General features: G+C 58.2%; 1 protein-coding gene across 4 annotated transcripts in view; it reads right to left on the bottom strand.

The window, feature by feature from the left end:
- Positions 1–17,668, bottom strand: part of PARVB (parvin beta) — a 105,154-nt gene that overhangs the window by 27,478 nt on the left and 60,008 nt on the right. For all 4 annotated transcript variants that reach the window (XM_043562852.1, XM_043562854.1, XM_043562853.1 and 1 more), the window contains exons 4-5: positions 8,736–8,838; positions 1,749–1,889 (exon numbers count right to left, since the gene is read on the bottom strand). In XM_043562852.1, the coding sequence (XP_043418787.1) occupies positions 1,749–1,889; positions 8,736–8,838 (244 nt within the window). The remainder of the gene's footprint in view (positions 1–1,748; positions 1,890–8,735; positions 8,839–17,668) is intronic.

Here is a 17,668-nt window from a genome sequence, read left to right as displayed (position 1 = left end):
AGGTGAGGCAGGAGCCCGGAGCCCCGGCCCACAAGGCAACGAAGACGTTGCGTCCAAATGAGACCGCAGAGAACAACCATGGAGAAAACAGCGCGGGCCGCGGAAACACGATGGTGACGAGCACCCTGCGTTTCTGTTTTCTTTCCTGTCGGCTTCAGGTAACATGTATAACCACTTTCAAGGGCACGGGTCTGGGGGCTTTTGGGGTTTTTTTTTTTTTGAGAGTGAACACAAGCAGAAGAGGGGCGGAGAGAGAGAGAGAGAGACAGAGAGCAAGTAGGAAAGGGGCAGACAGAGAGAGAATCCCAAGCAGGCTCCACTCGACGCAAAGCCTGACATGAGGCTCGATCCCACAACTCTGGGATCATGACCTGAGCTGAAATCAAGGGCTGGATGCTTAACTGATGGAGGCACCCAGGCGCCTCCAAAGCAAGGTATTTTTAAAAGGCGTCAACCGGGGGCGCCTGGGTGGCGCAGTCGGTGAAGCGTCCGACTTCAGCCAGGTCACCATCTCGCGGTCCGTGAGTTCGAGCCCCGCGTCGGGCTCTGGGCTGATGGCTCGGAGCCTGGAGCCTGTTTCCGATTCTGTGTCTCCCTCTCTCTCTGCCCCTCCCCCGTTCATGCTCTGTCTCTCTCTGTCCCAAAAATAAATAAACGTTAAAAGGCGTCAACCGGGTAGTGTGAGAAGGAGACAGAATGGGCAGGAGAGCGAAATTAGCAGAAGGGAAGGGGAAAGATACAGCTTTGCTCCAGCCCTCGGGCCCAGCCGTGGTCACAGTGAGTCCTGAGCAGGACTTCACGGCTTGCAAAACCCCCCCACCGACGGCCCCCACGACCCAGGAGGTAGGCTGGGGTCTGTGGCAGGTCTCGATGCCAAGAAACCAGGCGCCAGTCTCCTCCCCACAGCCTAGAGCTCATCCCTCCGAAGCACAGGGGCCCCTGGTGGCTGCCGGGGGCGGGGGGGGGGGGGGCTCTGAGCCGGGCCCTGACTGCCCTGCTGGGGGGACGGCACCTTCTGGCTTCTCTCTCTTTTCTTTAACGTCTTTTTTAAGTTTATTTATTTTTGAGAGAGAGAGAGAGAGCGCGCACAAGTGGGAGAGGGGCAGAGAGAGAGAGGGAGGCACAGAATCCGAAGCAGGATCCAGGCTCCAAGAGCCTGACGCGGGGCTCAAACTCGTGAGCTGCGAGATCATGACCTGAGCCGAAGTTGGACGCTTAATTGAGCCCCCCAGGCGCCCCGGGGCTCCTCTTGCTTCATTTAACCCTTCACCTTTCAGACTCCGCCTCTAGGCTGGAAATACCGTGAGGTCACCTGCCTGTAGTGCCAGCACGCTCCGTGACATACCCCGGGGGCCGGCGTGATTCCTTTCCCGAGGACCTGCCACAGTGGGTCACGGGCGAAACAGCCCTTTTGGTGCTGGCGCCACGGGGACCTGGGGTTGAGTCCCTTCCACGAGCCCCTCGGAGCTCCTCCGTCTTTCCCCTCCTTCCTCTGCAAGCCGCCCCTGACACCCCAGGCCAGAAACAGCTCCTCTCTCCTCTGAAGCACGGGGGACAAGAAGATAAGACGGGAGACCTCCTCTCTCACCTAGGAGCTGGCTCCCAAGCATGGGGACGCCGTCCTGTCCCAGCCGCCTCCCATGGGGCAGCAGCCTGAACGGGTTTGGAAAGCGCAGGCCCAGAAGCGCCAGCGAATGACACCGTGGAGAGCCGAGGGGACAGGCTCTGTGTCCCCCGGGACTACTCACAGTCGACGGTCCACTGGAGCGCCCAGCCGTGGGGCCGCAGCAGGCTGTGCACGGCTTCCAGCACCGTCTGCAGCTTCTGCCTCTGCCCTACCTCGGACTGCGTCACCTCCGCCACGTTCAGCTTGCAGCAGGCCAGCTTTTCTGCAACAGGAAGGGGCAAGAGCAGGAGGCAGGGCGTCAGGGCCACCCGCTCGCCTGGCCGCAGCAGGGACCCTCCTGTGCCCTGTGCTGGGGGGGGGGGGGGAACACGTCGTCCCCGAGCAGCGGGGAGCCGTCAGGACGTGGAGCCCCGCAGCTCCGAGCTTCCCAGTCCTTCCTTGGGGAAGGACGTCGGGACGGAAAGGGGGTGTGGAGTTCGAGGGTACACCCTGGGAACGCTCCGTGCACACAAAGTGGAAAAAGCGACTCGAGGTGCCCTCGGAAGCAGGGGGCTGGCGTGCAGGGAGGGAGCTGGAGCCCAGGAGGCCGTGCGGTGGCCTCACGGTGGGAAGGGGGCTCCGAGGAAGAACACAGAGGGTCTCGGATGTGGCCTTCCGCCTCCCCGCGCTCACGGTGCCCTTCTTGGTTCTCTGACACCCGGACGCCGCGTAAGGACCACGAGGAGCTCCCAGGTACCGCCGCTACCTCATCACCCACGGGGAGCGGGGAGCAACCCGGCGGAGCCAGACAAGACCGGCCACCTGGAGGTGGGGGACTGACCCCGAGCCCGGCCTCAGCCACGGGGCCCCTCCACGTCCCCGCCTGCTAAGGCGTGGGTGTCTCCGGACGGGTCTCCTCCGGGAAGCAACAGCAGCGGCACCGCAGAGGCAGAGGCACCTGCGGGGGCCGGCCGTGGCACCGACGGGAGGGGCAGCGTAAAAGCAGCACAGTCCAGGCTGGTCTCAGGGGTCCCCCCAGAGCCCTGGGCTCAGCATTTGCTCTGGACGCCCCGCTGTTTCAACGTCCTCTCCCCAGGTCCTCTCCTCCCTCGAAGAGAAGAAACGCAAGCACTTTGGACGCTCCCTCCAGGATGAGGTTATACAGCAATGCCTGCTTGGGACACGCCCTCCCTCCTCCTCCCTCCTCCTCCCTCCCTCCCTTCCTCCTCCCTTCCTCCCTCCCTTCTTCTTCCTTCCTCCCTCCCTCCCTGCTTCCTCCCCTCCCTCCTTCCTCCTTCCTTCCTCCCTCCCTCCCTCCCTCCTTCTCTCCCTTCTCCCTCCTTCCTTCCTGCTTTCCTTCCTTGCTTCCTCCCTCCCTCCCTTCCTTTCTCCCTCCTTCCTTTCTGCTTTCCTTTCTTCATTCCTTTCTCCCCTTCCTTCCTTCCCTCCCTCCCTGCTTCCTCCCCTCTTCCCTTCCTCCTTCCTGCTTTCCTTCCTTCATTCCTTTCTTCCCTCCCTCCCCTCCCTCCCTCCCTTCCTCCCTCCCTCTCTTCCCTCCTGCCCACCTACCCACCTCCCTCCCTTCATCAGCTCACAATATGAGCACCTTCTGTGCACCAGGCACTGTCCTGGGGCTAGGTGCAGCACAGACCAGAGAGCTCTCTAGAGGGGAGGCACCACATCTAAGTAACATCAGGTCGGCAGCGGTGAGTACTAAAAACAAAACAAAACTTTGCTGCAGGGGATGGGAACGGTCCCCATTTATATATTTTGATGTCCCTCCGCATCGAGTAGGTCCTGGCTGAATAACCCACAGCTGTCTGTCTGCATGATCACCCTGAAAATACACAGCAACGCCCCCCCCCCAGGTGTTACAGGGTGGAGCAGGGGATCCTGGGGAAGGAAGGAGGGTTACAGAGCTGTGTGGTCTGAGAGCCTCTCCCACCAGAAGGGGCGCCCAGCACACCTCTGCCGTCAGCTCCGCCAGCCGACCCTGCAGACTGAGCGCGGCCGTGGTACCCGGGCGGTGGGGGGGGGGGGGGGGGGGGGGGCAGTGATGGAGACGGGAAGGGACCTGTGCTAGCTCGTTAGGGCTGCAGTTCCAGAACACCACAGACCCGGGACTTAAGCAGTGAAAATGTACGTGCTCACGATCCTGGAGGATGAAAGCCTGAGATCAGGGGGTGGACAGAGCTGGCTTCTCCGGAGGCCCCTCTCCTTGGCCTGCAGACGGGCCGCTTCTCGCTGTGTCCTCACATGGGTTTCGCCCCTCCAGCCCCCACCACGTGTCCTTGTCCCGATCTCCTTAAAGGGACACCAGCCATACGGGTTTAGGGTCTACCCCCAAGGACCTCATTTTAACTTAACGACCTCTAGAAAGACCCAGTCTCCATTCGAGGACCTGGGGGTTAGGACTTCAGCTTATGGATTCTGGGGGACACAATTCAGCCCAAGACAGGACCCGAGGAGGCTGGCTACGCCTGGGTGCTGCCTGCGGCTGTCCTGGAGGGTTCTGCCCCGTGGGAGAGAATAAAACATCTGGCTGCCGGCATTTCCAGGCATCACTCTGCCTACGGACCGGCTGCAGGGGCGGCTCAGGGCTGTGCGGCGGCCAGGGCCTGCCTTCAGAGCCCAGAAAGGGACGGAGGAAGGGGAGGGCGGATTCTCGGATGCGACAGGCAAACGGGGGTGATGCTGAATGCGGGGCCGTGGACACTCCTTACGCCGGAAGGGCCTGCCTCTTGCAAGGAGAAGGGAGTGCCCGGAGTTAGAAGCAGGACAGGAGCCAGCCGGGGAGCCCCCGGGTCCCCAGCGTGGGCACCCTCCCTCTGCCCACAGAAGGTCCACCCGCAGAAGAGTCACATCCACCAAAACCTGCCACATGGCAGGGTCAGCAGCTGCCTCAGAGTCTGCTCCCAAGAAGAGGGACACGTCTGGGGTCCTGCCAATGACTTGCACTTGGTGATCTCACGAGGCCCAACCCAGTCTGCGTCCTCACAGCCACTCCCGCCTCCTCGAATCACCTTCTCCTCTACCCCTCCCTCCCGAACACGGCGCCTGCCTGGTGCCTCCGCCCTCATGGCTGGACCCTTCAGACCCCTCTCCGGGCCCCTCCGCTTCCCGACCCCTTCCCGACCGCCCGGGGCCCAGGCCTCTGACCTCTCCTCTCTCTAGACGCACAGAAGTCAGCTTTGGCCTTGGCACTCGGCCACAAACTCCTCCAGGCTTTGGCTTCTGCCCTTGGACAGGGAGCCGAATGTCTCGTCTACACTCCCGATAGGACTCCTGGTGTCCCGGGCTCAGGGGCCACGTGATCCCACGGGTGACGTCATCAGCGATACAACCGGGCGAGACAAGCTGATTTCCTGTTAATATCTGAATGTTCTCTCCCTTTGTTCTTTTCCTCAGAGGAGCGTGTCAAACCGTCTGCTTGACACGCGGTAGAGAAGATCTTCCAATGGGAAGGGAGGGCGTCTGCTCCGTGATAAAAAAGGCTGCCGGAGCCAGAGTGAGCCTCACGTCGGTCTGTAGGCGGTCACCTACGTAGCAGGCGGTCCCACAGCAGCTCCAGACCCAGGGCTGCACCCGCTGGGGCCACCGGAAGACGGGGACCCAAAGGACATGCCTTGCGGGGCGAGAACCCTTACCAGACACCTGCTCTACAGACGCCCCGTCACTCACCACCAGGGAGGCACCAGCATCCTTCGTGAGCAGCCAAGGCTGAAATGTGGATGCAAATTCACAGCCTGTCCCGGGACCCGGACACAGGGTACCGCGGCCACCCTGCTAACACGAAGGCTTAGGACACGACGTTTTTTGAGCAATTGGGAGAATGGAGCCACAGATATGTGCAAAAGAACCAGAAAGAAAAAATCTAAGGGAGTATAATACTCTTGAGTCTGCTTCTGAAAACGCTAGGAGGCATCTCCCCCAGGTCAGGGCAAGGTTTCAATAACAGCATCACCCGCAGCCAATTCTTTGGGTCCGAGAGCCAAAGGGGAGCTAGGTCTTTGCCACGGATGAGGAGGGCAGCTGGTGACACGTCGGAAGGCTGCTCGCACCCGGTGTCAGCCTAAGGTCCGTGGGCTCCCGCCCCTTCTCTATTGAAAAGGAGAGTCTGCCATCACATATTTCTAGTTTAATGACCCCGAGGACAATGCAGTCCCGGACAGTGCTGAGGGTGACCCTGAGAATGGCCCTATCCACACGACGATCCAAACCATTAAAATTCTGGGGCACCTGGGTGTTAAGCATCCAACTCTTGGCTTCTGCTCAGGTCATGATCTCGTGGTTCATGGGTTCGAGCCCCACATGGGGCTCTGCGTGGACAGCCTGCTCTCTCTCTCTCTCTGCCTCTCACCCACTCATGCACACATGTAGGCGCACTCCTCTCTCTCTCTCAAAAATAAACATTTTTTAAACAAATGAAAATAAATAAAACATCAAAATCCTGGCACTGTTTCCTATTCACGTACAATTTGCATACAGCATTATATTAGTTTCACGTGTACAATACAATGGTTCAACCTGACCATTCAATGTTTAAATGTTTCTTAAACGTTTACTTATTCTTTCATAAATAGGGAGAATGTGCACACAAGGGGGGGGGGGCAGAGAGAGAGACAGAGCATCAAGCAGGCTCTGCCCTGTCAGCACAGAGCCCAACGCAGGGCTTGAACTCACAAACCACTGCGAGACGGTGACCTGAGCTGAGATCAAGAGGCGGATGCTTAATTAACCAGCTGAGCCAGCCAGGCAACTCCCACCCCCAACATCTTTAATAATAAACTTGTGATCGGTATTAACAATCCCGTTACATTTCAGATTTATTCTTGGACCGCAGAAGTCATTCTAAGATGGGGATCCTTGGCTCAGCCAAATACCTATGAACTCTCGGCCGCACGGCATCCAGCCAAATCATGAATCTGAACACCCTCTCCAGGAGAGGCCATCGGATCCCACGGTGTTAAACATCATCTCTGCACCGCGGAGCTCCACCCCCACCGGCCGCCGACTCAGGGAGGACGGGCCCCCACCGAGGTAAAGCCACCTCCTCGTCCCCCACCCACCTGGCTGTTCCCAAGGGGCTCCTCATTCACCAGGTGCTCAGAACACAAACCTGGCTGTCGGCCTTGACTCCTCCGGCAGCCTCCACCTCCAACACACCCTCCCGGGGTCTACACCTCCACCCCAGTCTGAGCCTCTTTATCTGAGGCCCAGGCTGTCCTAACAGCGTTCTGACTATCTCAGCTCCTACTCCCGCCCCCCGCCCCCTCCATTCTATTCTGTACCCAGAAGCCCAGGTGACTTTTTAAAACCCTTAACTCAGATCATGTCACGGCCCTGCTCAAAACCTCCAGTGGCTCCCTGTCACTTGCAATAAAAGCCTTTGTCCACCAGAGCTGCATGTGATCTGGTTTTATCCAGGCCCCCACCCCCTCCCCCCACGTCTCGCAGCCTCCTGTCACTGTCACTAAATGCTACAGCCTCTTCCTCACCTCAGAGTCTTGGCCTGGAACGTTCTTCTGAGGCTGGCTGTGCAGACGCCTGCTCAGACGTCCAATCTCCAGAGGGGCTGCCCCCACCGCCCGGCCCCCTCTCTGCCCCATGACCCTCTGGCTTCCTTCCTCGCCCTTGGCCACTCTCTTAAAGCGTCTGTTTGCGACCCATGATATTTCTCTTTCTTCCCTCTGCCAGAATGTAGGGGGACAGCTGGGCGAGGGGGACCCCCTCCCTCTTGCTACCACTGCGTCCCCAGAGCCTAGATCCACACCTGCCACACGATGAAACGTTGCCCAACAGAGGAATGACCAAAACAAACATGACAAAGGTACTTTCTGAGAGCAAGGTGGATAAGGACATGACACGTGGGCCATCGATCCTGCGTCCTCGGTGCGGGTTACTGGGGCGGTTTCCCTCCTCCCAGCTCCCGCAGGGTTCCCTCCAATCAGAGGGTCCGAGAGGCCACGCACAGAGGGCTCAAGCTCCGCCCAGGAACGCCCCGCCCAGGAACGCCCCGCCCAGGAACGCCCCGCCCAGGAACGCCCCGCCCAGGAACGCCCCGCCCAGGAACGCCCCGCCCAGGAACGCCCCGCCCGAGGAAGGGTCCTCCCTCCCTGGGCTCCCTCCCCTGAGCAGCGGCCCCCAGGCCCTACAGCTGCCAAGTCTCTGCTACAACAACGGGGAGAAATGCGGTCCCAGGGCAGCTGGGAGCCCAGGCAGCAGGCTGGCAGGCACCCCCCACCCCCGGATGCTGGGGGCTCAGGATCTGCTCTTGACCTCTAGGAAGCGTGTTATCCACATGCAAGGGGACACTGCGTCCTTGAGGCCACCTCGCAGGGTGTTCGGGGACCCCCAAAACACATCAGAGCGCCCTGAAGCCGAGGGACCCTTCCGGCGTCTTGGGCGGGGGGGGGAGGACCCAGACACACAGTCCTTTCACTTCCAGCAAAAGGAGCCCACAGCCCCTGTGGTGACGAAAGGGCAGCGTCCACACCTAGAAACCGTGGCCCTGCCGCTCACAGGAGCTGGGGGACTCGACAGCCCCCGCGCTTGCTTTCGGCGCTTTGTCTTTGTTTTAACTACCACTCGCTGGCGGGAGACGGTGTGCCAGGCGCCCTGCATCCGTCGCTTCGGTGCGGGACTTCCGCTGGCCCCAGCCGACAGCCATCACCACCCGCACCCCACACCCGTCTGCCCCCCAGGGCACAGCCACTCACAGAGTATCTGCTGGGGACCCTCGGCCACCCACCCACCCACGCGGAACAAACCGGCACAGGCCTCACGGTTGGGATGTGGGAGCACGCGAGGCCGCCAGGAGGGCTGACCCGCACAGGAAGGGGTGATGCTCTTGCCCCATTTCCTTGCCCCCCCCAACCCACAGGACTGCTCTGGAAGCCTTGTGTGGCCTGCTGCAGCCCCGAGGCCAGGGGCTCTGGCGGAATGCCCACCGTGGACATGATCAGAGAGCAGGCGGCCCGGGAGCCACCGCCGAGGAGCGTGGGCTCAGGGCTGCGGCTCTAAGGCTCTCAGCACGTGTGACCCGTGCCGCCCTGTGGGAATCAAGCCCCGGTCCCGGCCCCGGGACCGCCCTGCTGTGGCCCTGTGCTGGGCATGCCCGAGGACTCACCCAAGAGCTTCTGCAGCACCTGGCCGTCGTAAAGGTCCTCCTCTAGCTGCTTCACGATGATCCTCTCCTCCACCAGCACGTCGTTGACCCAGTCGATGAGAACCTGGGGGCAAGCAGTGTTATGGCCTCACCCGCCATGCCACGTGGACCAGGGCGATGACTGGGCAAGCCCAGAACTGAAGGCGGCTGGACACTGAGACAGACACGCCCCGGCCCAGCGGCCGGGGGGGCAGGATGGGAAAGGCCCATCTCCCGCACCCCCCCCAACACCTCCTGGGCGGCCAGACTTCCTGTGGGACTTCATGAGAGGACGGGCAGGGGGCAGCCACCACGGTGGCCATGGACGTCCTCCTGGCAGGAACTTGGGTACATGGGGAAACTCTCAGCAAAAGGAAAGCATGAACTCGTTCACCGTGGCTTGGAGGAGGAGGGATTACACGAGGAACATTAGCGGCTCTGTCCCGCGTGGCCCGCGGCCATAAAATGTCCATCCCTCCTCTCCCAAAGAATCTGCAGCTCACGTCACCCTGAGCCTAAGGCCGTGGAGAGAAGGCGGTCCCCTATGGCCCGTGACTGACGGGCTCTGAGCAACTCCCGTCCTTCTCAACAGCTTTCCTGAGACCAAATTCACACGCCACACAGTTCACCCTTCGAAAGTGTGCAATTCGGCGGTTTCTAATCTGCTCGCAGGGTCATGCAACCATCACCACTGTTCACTGGAGACCAGCTTCCTCGCCCCAAAGAAACCCCGCGCCCAGGAGCAGGCACCCCCTACCCGCCCCTTCCAACCACTCAGCTGTTTTCTCTACGGGTTTGCCTATTCTGGATATTTCGCACAAACGGGATTTCATATAAATTACATGCCGGTATAATATGTGATCTTTTGTGTCTGGCTCCTCTCGCTGGGCAGGCTGCTTCCAAAGCTCATCCGCGGCGACGCACGACATATCAGTACTTTTTCGTTCCTGTGGCTGAATAATATCCCCGCGCACGGATCTATTACGTGTCATTGATCCACTCGTCGGGTGATGGGCGTCCGGGCTGGCGCCACATTTTTGGCTTCGCTGAGTGATGGCTGTGATGTGGGCGCACCAGTCCCCACGGGGACCCGCGCTCTTTTCTCCAGGCCAGCCTTCCGCTGGAGGCTTTTCTCGACGAGGCTCCCGTTCTCCTCACCGGTGACGTGTTGTAAGAGAAGACAGCTTTCAGCGGGGAAAAGATCCACGGAGAAACAGGATTCCTTGGCCGAGCCTGACGAAGGCACGTCACGCAACGAAATGGATGCCTGGACGGACCGGATCCCAACACAGCAGCTGGACCCCACTCCCCTGCCCGTGACTTGACCGCACCATCAGCCCCCGGGCGAGCTGCCTCCCCGCCCGCTTTCCAGAACTCTCTTCCACGGACACCATGCTTGCCCGGCGTGTGCCCTCCTCTCTGACCGCCCCCCCCTCCAGTTCGCTTGAGGACAGGGTCCTCCTTGACCTTTACAAGGCAGGTCTCCAAGGTCTCTCCCTGGATGACTCTCTTCCAAGGCCAGCTCATGCCCTCCCACACCTTCCGACGCTGTCCCCAAATCAGAAACCCCTCAAGATACAGCCCCACCTCCACGATCCTTCAGCTCAGGTGTTCCTAAAAGCATCTCTGAAAGAATCCATCTCCCTCCAAACCTGCCCCTTTTTCTAGGAAAGAAGCAGAACAGCATCCACCATTTTCAAGAGCCTGGACTTCCCCCCTCACCCCACTTCTGCCCACCTCATAACTGGGTCCACTTTTTCACACCCTCCTCTTCACTCCCCTTGACAAAACCACCTCCCCGAAGCAAGGCTGGTTCCAATGGAGCATCCTGCCTCCTTGCTGGTGTTCTTTAAATACTCCCAAGTCCTCTCTGCCTCAGGACCTTTGCACATGCCGTTCCTGCCACCCTGAACACATCTCCCTCCCCACCAGCTGGCTGCTGGCTCTCACTCATCTTTCGGGTCTCAAGCTTCTGTATCATTCTCTGATCACCCTGCCCCCCCCCCAGGCCACAGGCCGCCCCCCCCCCACACCCAAGCGTTGTTTCCCTGTTCACATCTACACTGGGAACACACCTTTGTCTGTAATGATCTCCCCCAGTGCACTTGAAGCTCTCTGAGGGCGGGAACTATGGCACTTAGGGGCTCTGTCCCCAGCACGCGGGGACCCCTGCCTGGCACTGGTGCTCTAGAAGCAGGTACCGAGTCGATTAATTAATTTGCTGAGCCTCCGCCACGCGCCAGGCTCTGGGAATAAATAAGACAAAAGGGGCCTCTGGTCTTACGTTCTAATCGGACATCAGAGGAAACACAACAGACACACTTTGGACTGTGCTCGATATTATAAAGAAAACAAGGCAGGACACAGCGGAGAAGCCTGTCAGCCACGTCAGGCACGTCAGCCACGTGATGGAGGCCGACGCCCATGGGGTCAGTCACGTCGGCACTTCACGCAACTGGGGCTCCTCCTAAAACCCATCGCCCCAGTCTGACCCCGAGAAGCACCTCAGGCAAGTTCCCACCGAGAGGAATTATACAGAATTCCTGATCCACCCTCCTCGAAACGGGCAAGGTGATCATAAGCAAGGAATCGCCACCGCCCCGAGGCGCTAAGGAGACGCGATGCCGCTGTAACGTGGGGTCCCGGAGGGGGTCCTGGCCAGAAAACGGACGGGAAAATAAGGAAATGTGGATAAAAGGTGGACTTTGGGTAATAACAATGCATTAATCCTGAACAAGTGCACCCCGGTGATAGGAGAGGCTCATAATGGAGAAAACTGGGTGTGGGCATATGGGAACCCTCTGTAGGATGTTTGCTGTCTTTCTGTAAATTTCAAACTGTTGAAATATAATCAAGTCTATCGCCTGGGCTCCTGGTGGCTCAGTCGGTTGAGAGTCCGACTCTTGATTTCGGCTCAGGTCACCATCTTACAGTTTGTGGGTTCAAGCCCCGCGTTGGGCTCTGTGTTCACAGCATAGAACCTGCTTGGGATTCGTTCATTCATTCTCTCTCTCTCTCTCTGCCCCTCCGCTGCTCGGACTCTATCTCTCTCAAAATAAATACAGATAAACTTAAAAAAAAAAAAAGTCTGCTGGAAAGAACAGGACAGAGTTTGGGGGGTAGAGAGGGTATCAGGGACCAGCAGATTGGCGGGGAGGCATCTGAGCAGAGATAGGAAGGAGGAGGGCATGAACCACGTGGCCACCTGGAAGGGCAGGGGACGTGCCAGGCCAGGATGCTGGGGTGGGAGGACCGGGGAGGGAGACACAGAGCCAGCCCTGAACGTCCACCTGGCCTCGAGGACAGCGGCCGGGCAGCCGTTCAGGGCAGTGGTGAGCAGAGTGGTCGCGGACACTAGGGGGGCAGAGGCTGGACCCGACATGACGGAGGACACAGGTAGGGCGGGAATAGGGGTCGGAGATGCCCCTGGGAACGGGCAGGCGAACAGGGCGGAGGACCAGGAGTGGGAGGGAGGGAGGGAGGGGGACGGGCTGGGCAGGTGCGTGGGGCACGTGCACGGTGCTGAGGCCTCGGGAATGACGTGGGAAGGGAGGACACCTGCACCTGCACCACAGGCTGGAGGCACCATGAGGGAAGAGACAGCTGCCAGTCCACGGAGGCAGGGAAAGATCTGGAAGCAGACGGGAGCATCTGCAGACGGGAGGACATCTGTCCCCCTCCTGCCCCGACATCCATGGGGTGAGGCAGAGACCCAGCAAGGCATCTGGACCCCATCGCCCGCCGTCTCAGGACCCCAGTTACATAGCTGCGGGGGCGGAGTCAGGGACCCCAGAGACCCACGCCATGCCTTCGCCTCCCCCTGGCCACCAGCCACCCGACTCCCGGCGGGAACCCCTCACCCTCGATCCCTTAATCCCACAAAGCTCCACCACGGTCCTTCCATCGACAATTTTACAGCGATTATTGGAGCCAAGTGACAGTCTCGCATTTAACACAACAGCTGGCACTGGGCACCTTCCCCGTGCCAGGCTGTGGGGGGCAAAGGTGTCCCCGACCTCCGGGAGCCGGCGCTCCCCTGGCAGACGGGCGCAGAGGATGAATTATGAGCAAGAGTGGAGGGAACGGCGGAATCCAGGCCTCGCTCGCACGCGCACGCTCGCTCACTCTCAAAATAAGTAAATCAACTTTAAAAAATAAAAAATAGCTAAATAAATAATACCTAATAGCTATTTTTTAACCTAAAAAATAGCTAAATAAATAATACCTAATAGCTATTTTTTTACCTAAAAATAGCTAATACCAGATAAGTGACTACTAATCACGTCCCTAATGTCGTTTATAATTTTTTGGCTAATGGCTTTCAAACAATTTTGTAGGCGGAGCGTTTTTGTTTTTTTAATTTTTTAATGTTTATTTCTGAGACAGAGAGAGACAGAGCACAAGCAGGGGAGGGATGGGGGGGGGAGACGCAGAATCGGAAGCAGGCTCCAGGCTCCAAGCTGTCAGCACAGAGCCTGACGTGGGTCTCGAACCCACGGACCGTGAGATCATGACCTGAACCTAAGTCGGTCGCTTAACCGACTGAGCCACCCAGGCGCCCCTGTGGGCAGAGTTTAAAAATGCCCCCTAAGAGCCCGGCCTGCTGTGAACCTCCCAGGGTCGTGAAGATGATGGTATACGCCCCCTGATTAGGCTCGTTTGGACCCAGTTGACCTCAAGAAAGAGAGACTATCCAGGAGGGCCTGACCTAATCACGTGAGCCCTTTGAACGTGACCAAGAGGTCAGAGACCACAGTCCGAGAGAGAGGGGCAACACGCAGGGGGGATTCTCCTTTGCTGGCTCTGAGGACAGCGCCCCCCCCCCCCCCTCCGGAGAGGACAGGCCTCTCGGGGCGGAGAGCTGATGCGTCCCCGGAGCCTCCAGAAAGGAACTCAACCGGTGACACCCTGAGCAGCGAGCCCGGCCACACCACGCGGACCTCTGGCCTACAGAACTGTGCGCGGATAAACGCATGTGGCTTTAAGCGGCTGAACGGGTACTTGGCTACAGGTGGAGAGAAAACTTAAAACGCCATATTCTGTCACACATTTCAAGCATCCGCGTCCCATGCAAACGCCCCCGCCGCCGCCACCTACGAAACGCGCCGCGCCGCGGGACCCGGGGTCCGCGCTGGACGCCCGGCTCTCCCCGGGTTTCAGCCGTGTGACCTTGGGCCTGTCACTTAGCCCCTGCGGTCCTCAGAGTCTCCATGAAAAAGACGACAAATCAATTCCTATCCCCGTGTGTGCTGTGGGACCCGGCGATTCCAGTTCCAGAAGCTTCCGCCAAGATACTCATCCAAACGTGCCCCTGAGACACTGACTGACGCTGGAACGATTCTAAATTCGGCGCAGGAAAAGCTATATACGCAAAACACGAAGCCTGAAGGGACACAAATAAAATTACCACTGCCTTCTGTTTGATTTTTGTCTTCCAGGGTTCCACAGCGTGTCCGTATATATTGCTGTGGTAGATAGGAAAAAAAGTAATAATAAACACCATTAAAAAAAATCACCATCCAGATGGCTTCTTTGCAGGAGCGGACAAGCAGGTCCTGAAACGCATATGGAAACTCAAGGGCTCCCCTTGAGCCAACACGATCTTGAAGAAGAGGAAAAAAACGTTGGACAACTCCCGCTTCCCGACTTCAAACGTAACTGAAAAGCTGCGGTAATAAAAGCGGGCGGCACAGGCCTAAGGACGGACACAGAGACCAACAGAACGCCACCGAGAGCCGCGAAGAGATCTCCCCAGCCACCAAAGTAAAAAGCAGGTAACACCGGACTGAAACAAAACTAAACACTTTTGTCCCTCCACGGATACCCGGCAAGGAAGTAAACGGACGGCCCACAGAATGGGAGAAGATTCTGCAAATCTCGAGAGAGGATTTCTCTCCAGAATACATAAAGTGCTCTCAGAACTCAGCAACGAAAAGACAACCGGTTTTAAAATGGGCAAGAGATCTGAAGAGACGTTTCTCCGAGGACGCGTGTGCACGAAGAGATGGTCAGCGTGGGCCACGTCCGATGAGGCGAATGCAAGTCAGAGCCATGGGGACGTACCGCCTAGGGTAGCTGTGATCAAACAGATGTATAATCGGGGCGCCTGGGGGGCTCCGTCGGTGGAGCGGCCGACTTCGGCTCCGGTCACGATCTCGCGGTCCGTGAGTTCGAGCCCCGCGTCGGGCTCTGTGCCGACGGCTCGGAGCCTGGAGCCTGCTTCCGATTCTGTGTCTCCCTCTGTCTGCCCCTCCCCTGTTCGTGCTCTGTCTCTTCATCTCTCTCTCTCTCTCTCTCTCTCTCTCAAAAATAAATAAACACTAAGAAAACTTTAAAAAAAAAAAGACATATAATAAACAGTGTTGGCAAGGATATGGAGAAACCAGGACCTTTCATACATTGCTGAAGGGAACGTAAAACGGTTGAACCGCTCTGCAAACCAGTCTGGCTATTTCTCAGAAGGTGAGACATAAAATTATCAGCTGACCCAGCAATGCCGGAGAACTGAACACACGTGTCCCCGCAAAGTCTCGCACACAGATGTTCAATACCTTCCCTGTTTCAAACAGCCAAAAGGTGGAAACAACCCAAGGTCCATCAACAGATGAAGGGGGGTATATGGCCCATCCAGCATACCATGGAATGTTATTCAGCCATAAAAAAGGAACAGCTGCTACAACACAGATATATCTTTTTTTTTTTTTAAGTGTATTTATTTATTTTGAGAGACAGAGAGAGCAAGAGGGAGAGGGGCAGAGAGCGGGAGAGAGAGAATCCCAAGCAGCTTCCTTCACACTGCCGGCTCAGAGCCCGACACGGGGCTTGAACTCACAAACCGGGAGATCATGACCTGAGCGGAAACCAAGAGTCGGATGCTTTTGTTTTTTTAATTTTTTTTTTTTAATTTTTTTTTCAACGTTTATTTATTTTGGGGACAGAGAGAGACAGAGCATGAACGGGCGAGGGGCAGAGAGAGAGGGAGACACAGAATCGGAAACAGGCTCCAGGCTCTGAGCCATCAGCCCAGAGCCTGATGCGGGGCTCGAGCTCCCGGACCGCGAGATCGTGACCTGGCTAAAGTCGGACGCTTAACCGACTGTGCCACCCAGGCGCCCCTTTTTAAATTTTTTTTAATGTTTATTTTTGACAGAGAGAGAGAGAGAGAGAGAGAGAGAGAGAGAGACCGAGCCCGAGTTGGGGAGGGGCAGAAAGAGAGGGAGACACAGAACCCGAGGCAGGCTCCAGGCTCCGAGCCGTCAGCACAGAGCCCGACGCGGGGCTCGAACTCACGAACCACGAGATCACGACCTGAGCCGAAGTCGGACGCTCAAACTGACTTCACCCCACAGGTGAATCTTTCCAATGTTACGTCAAGTGAAAGAAGCCAGTCACAAAAGGCCACACACCGTATGATTCCCCTTATGCAAAATACCCAGAACGGGCGGGTTTATGGAGACAGAATAATTCCAAAGGGACAGTGGCTGCCGGCGGTGGGGAGGGGAAGGAGTAGGGACTGACTGATGGTGGTGGCGGGGGTCGGGAGGGGGGGGTCTTTTGGGAGTGAGGCCAATGACAGCATTCCTAAATTGACGGAGGCAGTGGCCGCGTGACTGTAGGCGCAGCCGAACTCCCGCCAAACCGTTCGGGATGTGAACTCCATCCCGATAAAGCGGTGACTGAATGACTCTCAGGAAGGCAGAGGGTAACATCTGCTTCCGCGGGGTTATTCTGAGGATCTGGGGAGGTGATGTGGCTGGCAGTCCTAAGCGGCTACAACGGTCCCCGCAGACGTGAGCGTGGCCACCCCCGGAGCTCTTCGCAAGTGACCATCCCCGGAGCTCTCCGCACGTCAAAAGCCCCGTTCTGATTCACTCAGCATAGCCGGCAGCACCTCGTATATACCAGAGGCCCCCCTAGGCACTGGAGATATAAACACGACCTCATCTCTGCCCCACACGGGGCGGTTAAGGTGTCACAGCTGCTTGCTGGGAAGGGCATGTGCAGGGAGCATACACACGGGGGGACACGGGAGCCGGGCCCCCCAATGCTCCCACGGCGACTAGAAAGAACTGGTCCCCGTCCTGCTGGTAGTCTAACACCATGGGCATCCCTGCCGCCTCCCTGATCTTTTTTTTTTTTTTTTTTTAATTTTTTTTTTCAACGTTTATTTATTTTTGGGACAGAGAGAGACAGAGCATGAACGGGGGAGGGGCAGAGAGAGAGGGAGACACAGAATAGGAAACAGGCTCCAGGCTCTGAGCCATCAGCCCAGAGCCCGACACGGGGCTCGAACTCACAGACCGCGAGATCGTGACCTGGCTGAAGTCGGACGCTTAACCGACTGCGCCACCCAGGCGCCCCCCGCCTCCCTGATCTCTGACCACTGCCCTCCTCGCTGGTCCTTATACATGCCAGGCACACGCATACCACAGGACCTTTGCATCTGCTCTTGCCCCCGCGGGGACGTTCTTCCCCTAGGTACCAACGAGCAGCTCTCGGTTCAAATGCCACCTCCCTGACCACCACACCTCCCACAGAGGGACAGGAAGCCACCTTGCTTCTTGTTTTGGCTTCCTGCAAAGCGCTCACGGCCATCTGACCACAGTTCGGCAGATCCGTCTCTCCAGCTGGCCTGTCCGTTCCGCAAGGGTGGGGCCTCTGTTTTGCCCGGCGACACATCCCCAGTGGCTAAACCTGGAACAGACCCACGCAAGGCGCTCCGATCAAGTGCAGCACTGCCTACAGAACAGGGCCGGTCTCCTGGGCACCCGGACATCTGGCTCCAGAGGCCGCCTGGCCCGGAGCACAGTCCTGCCGTTAAACACGAGACAACGTTTCTGCTACCAAGAAACGAGAACTTAAAAATGCCATCTGATCGCCGACCTGATCAAAGCTGAAGTACAGAACAAGACAGA

This window comes from Prionailurus bengalensis, chromosome B4 (genome assembly GCF_016509475.1).
Source record: "Prionailurus bengalensis isolate Pbe53 chromosome B4, Fcat_Pben_1.1_paternal_pri, whole genome shotgun sequence".
Classification (NCBI taxonomy): domain Eukaryota; kingdom Metazoa; phylum Chordata; class Mammalia; order Carnivora; family Felidae; genus Prionailurus; species Prionailurus bengalensis.
This window is presented reverse-complemented; position numbering and strand designations above follow the sequence as displayed.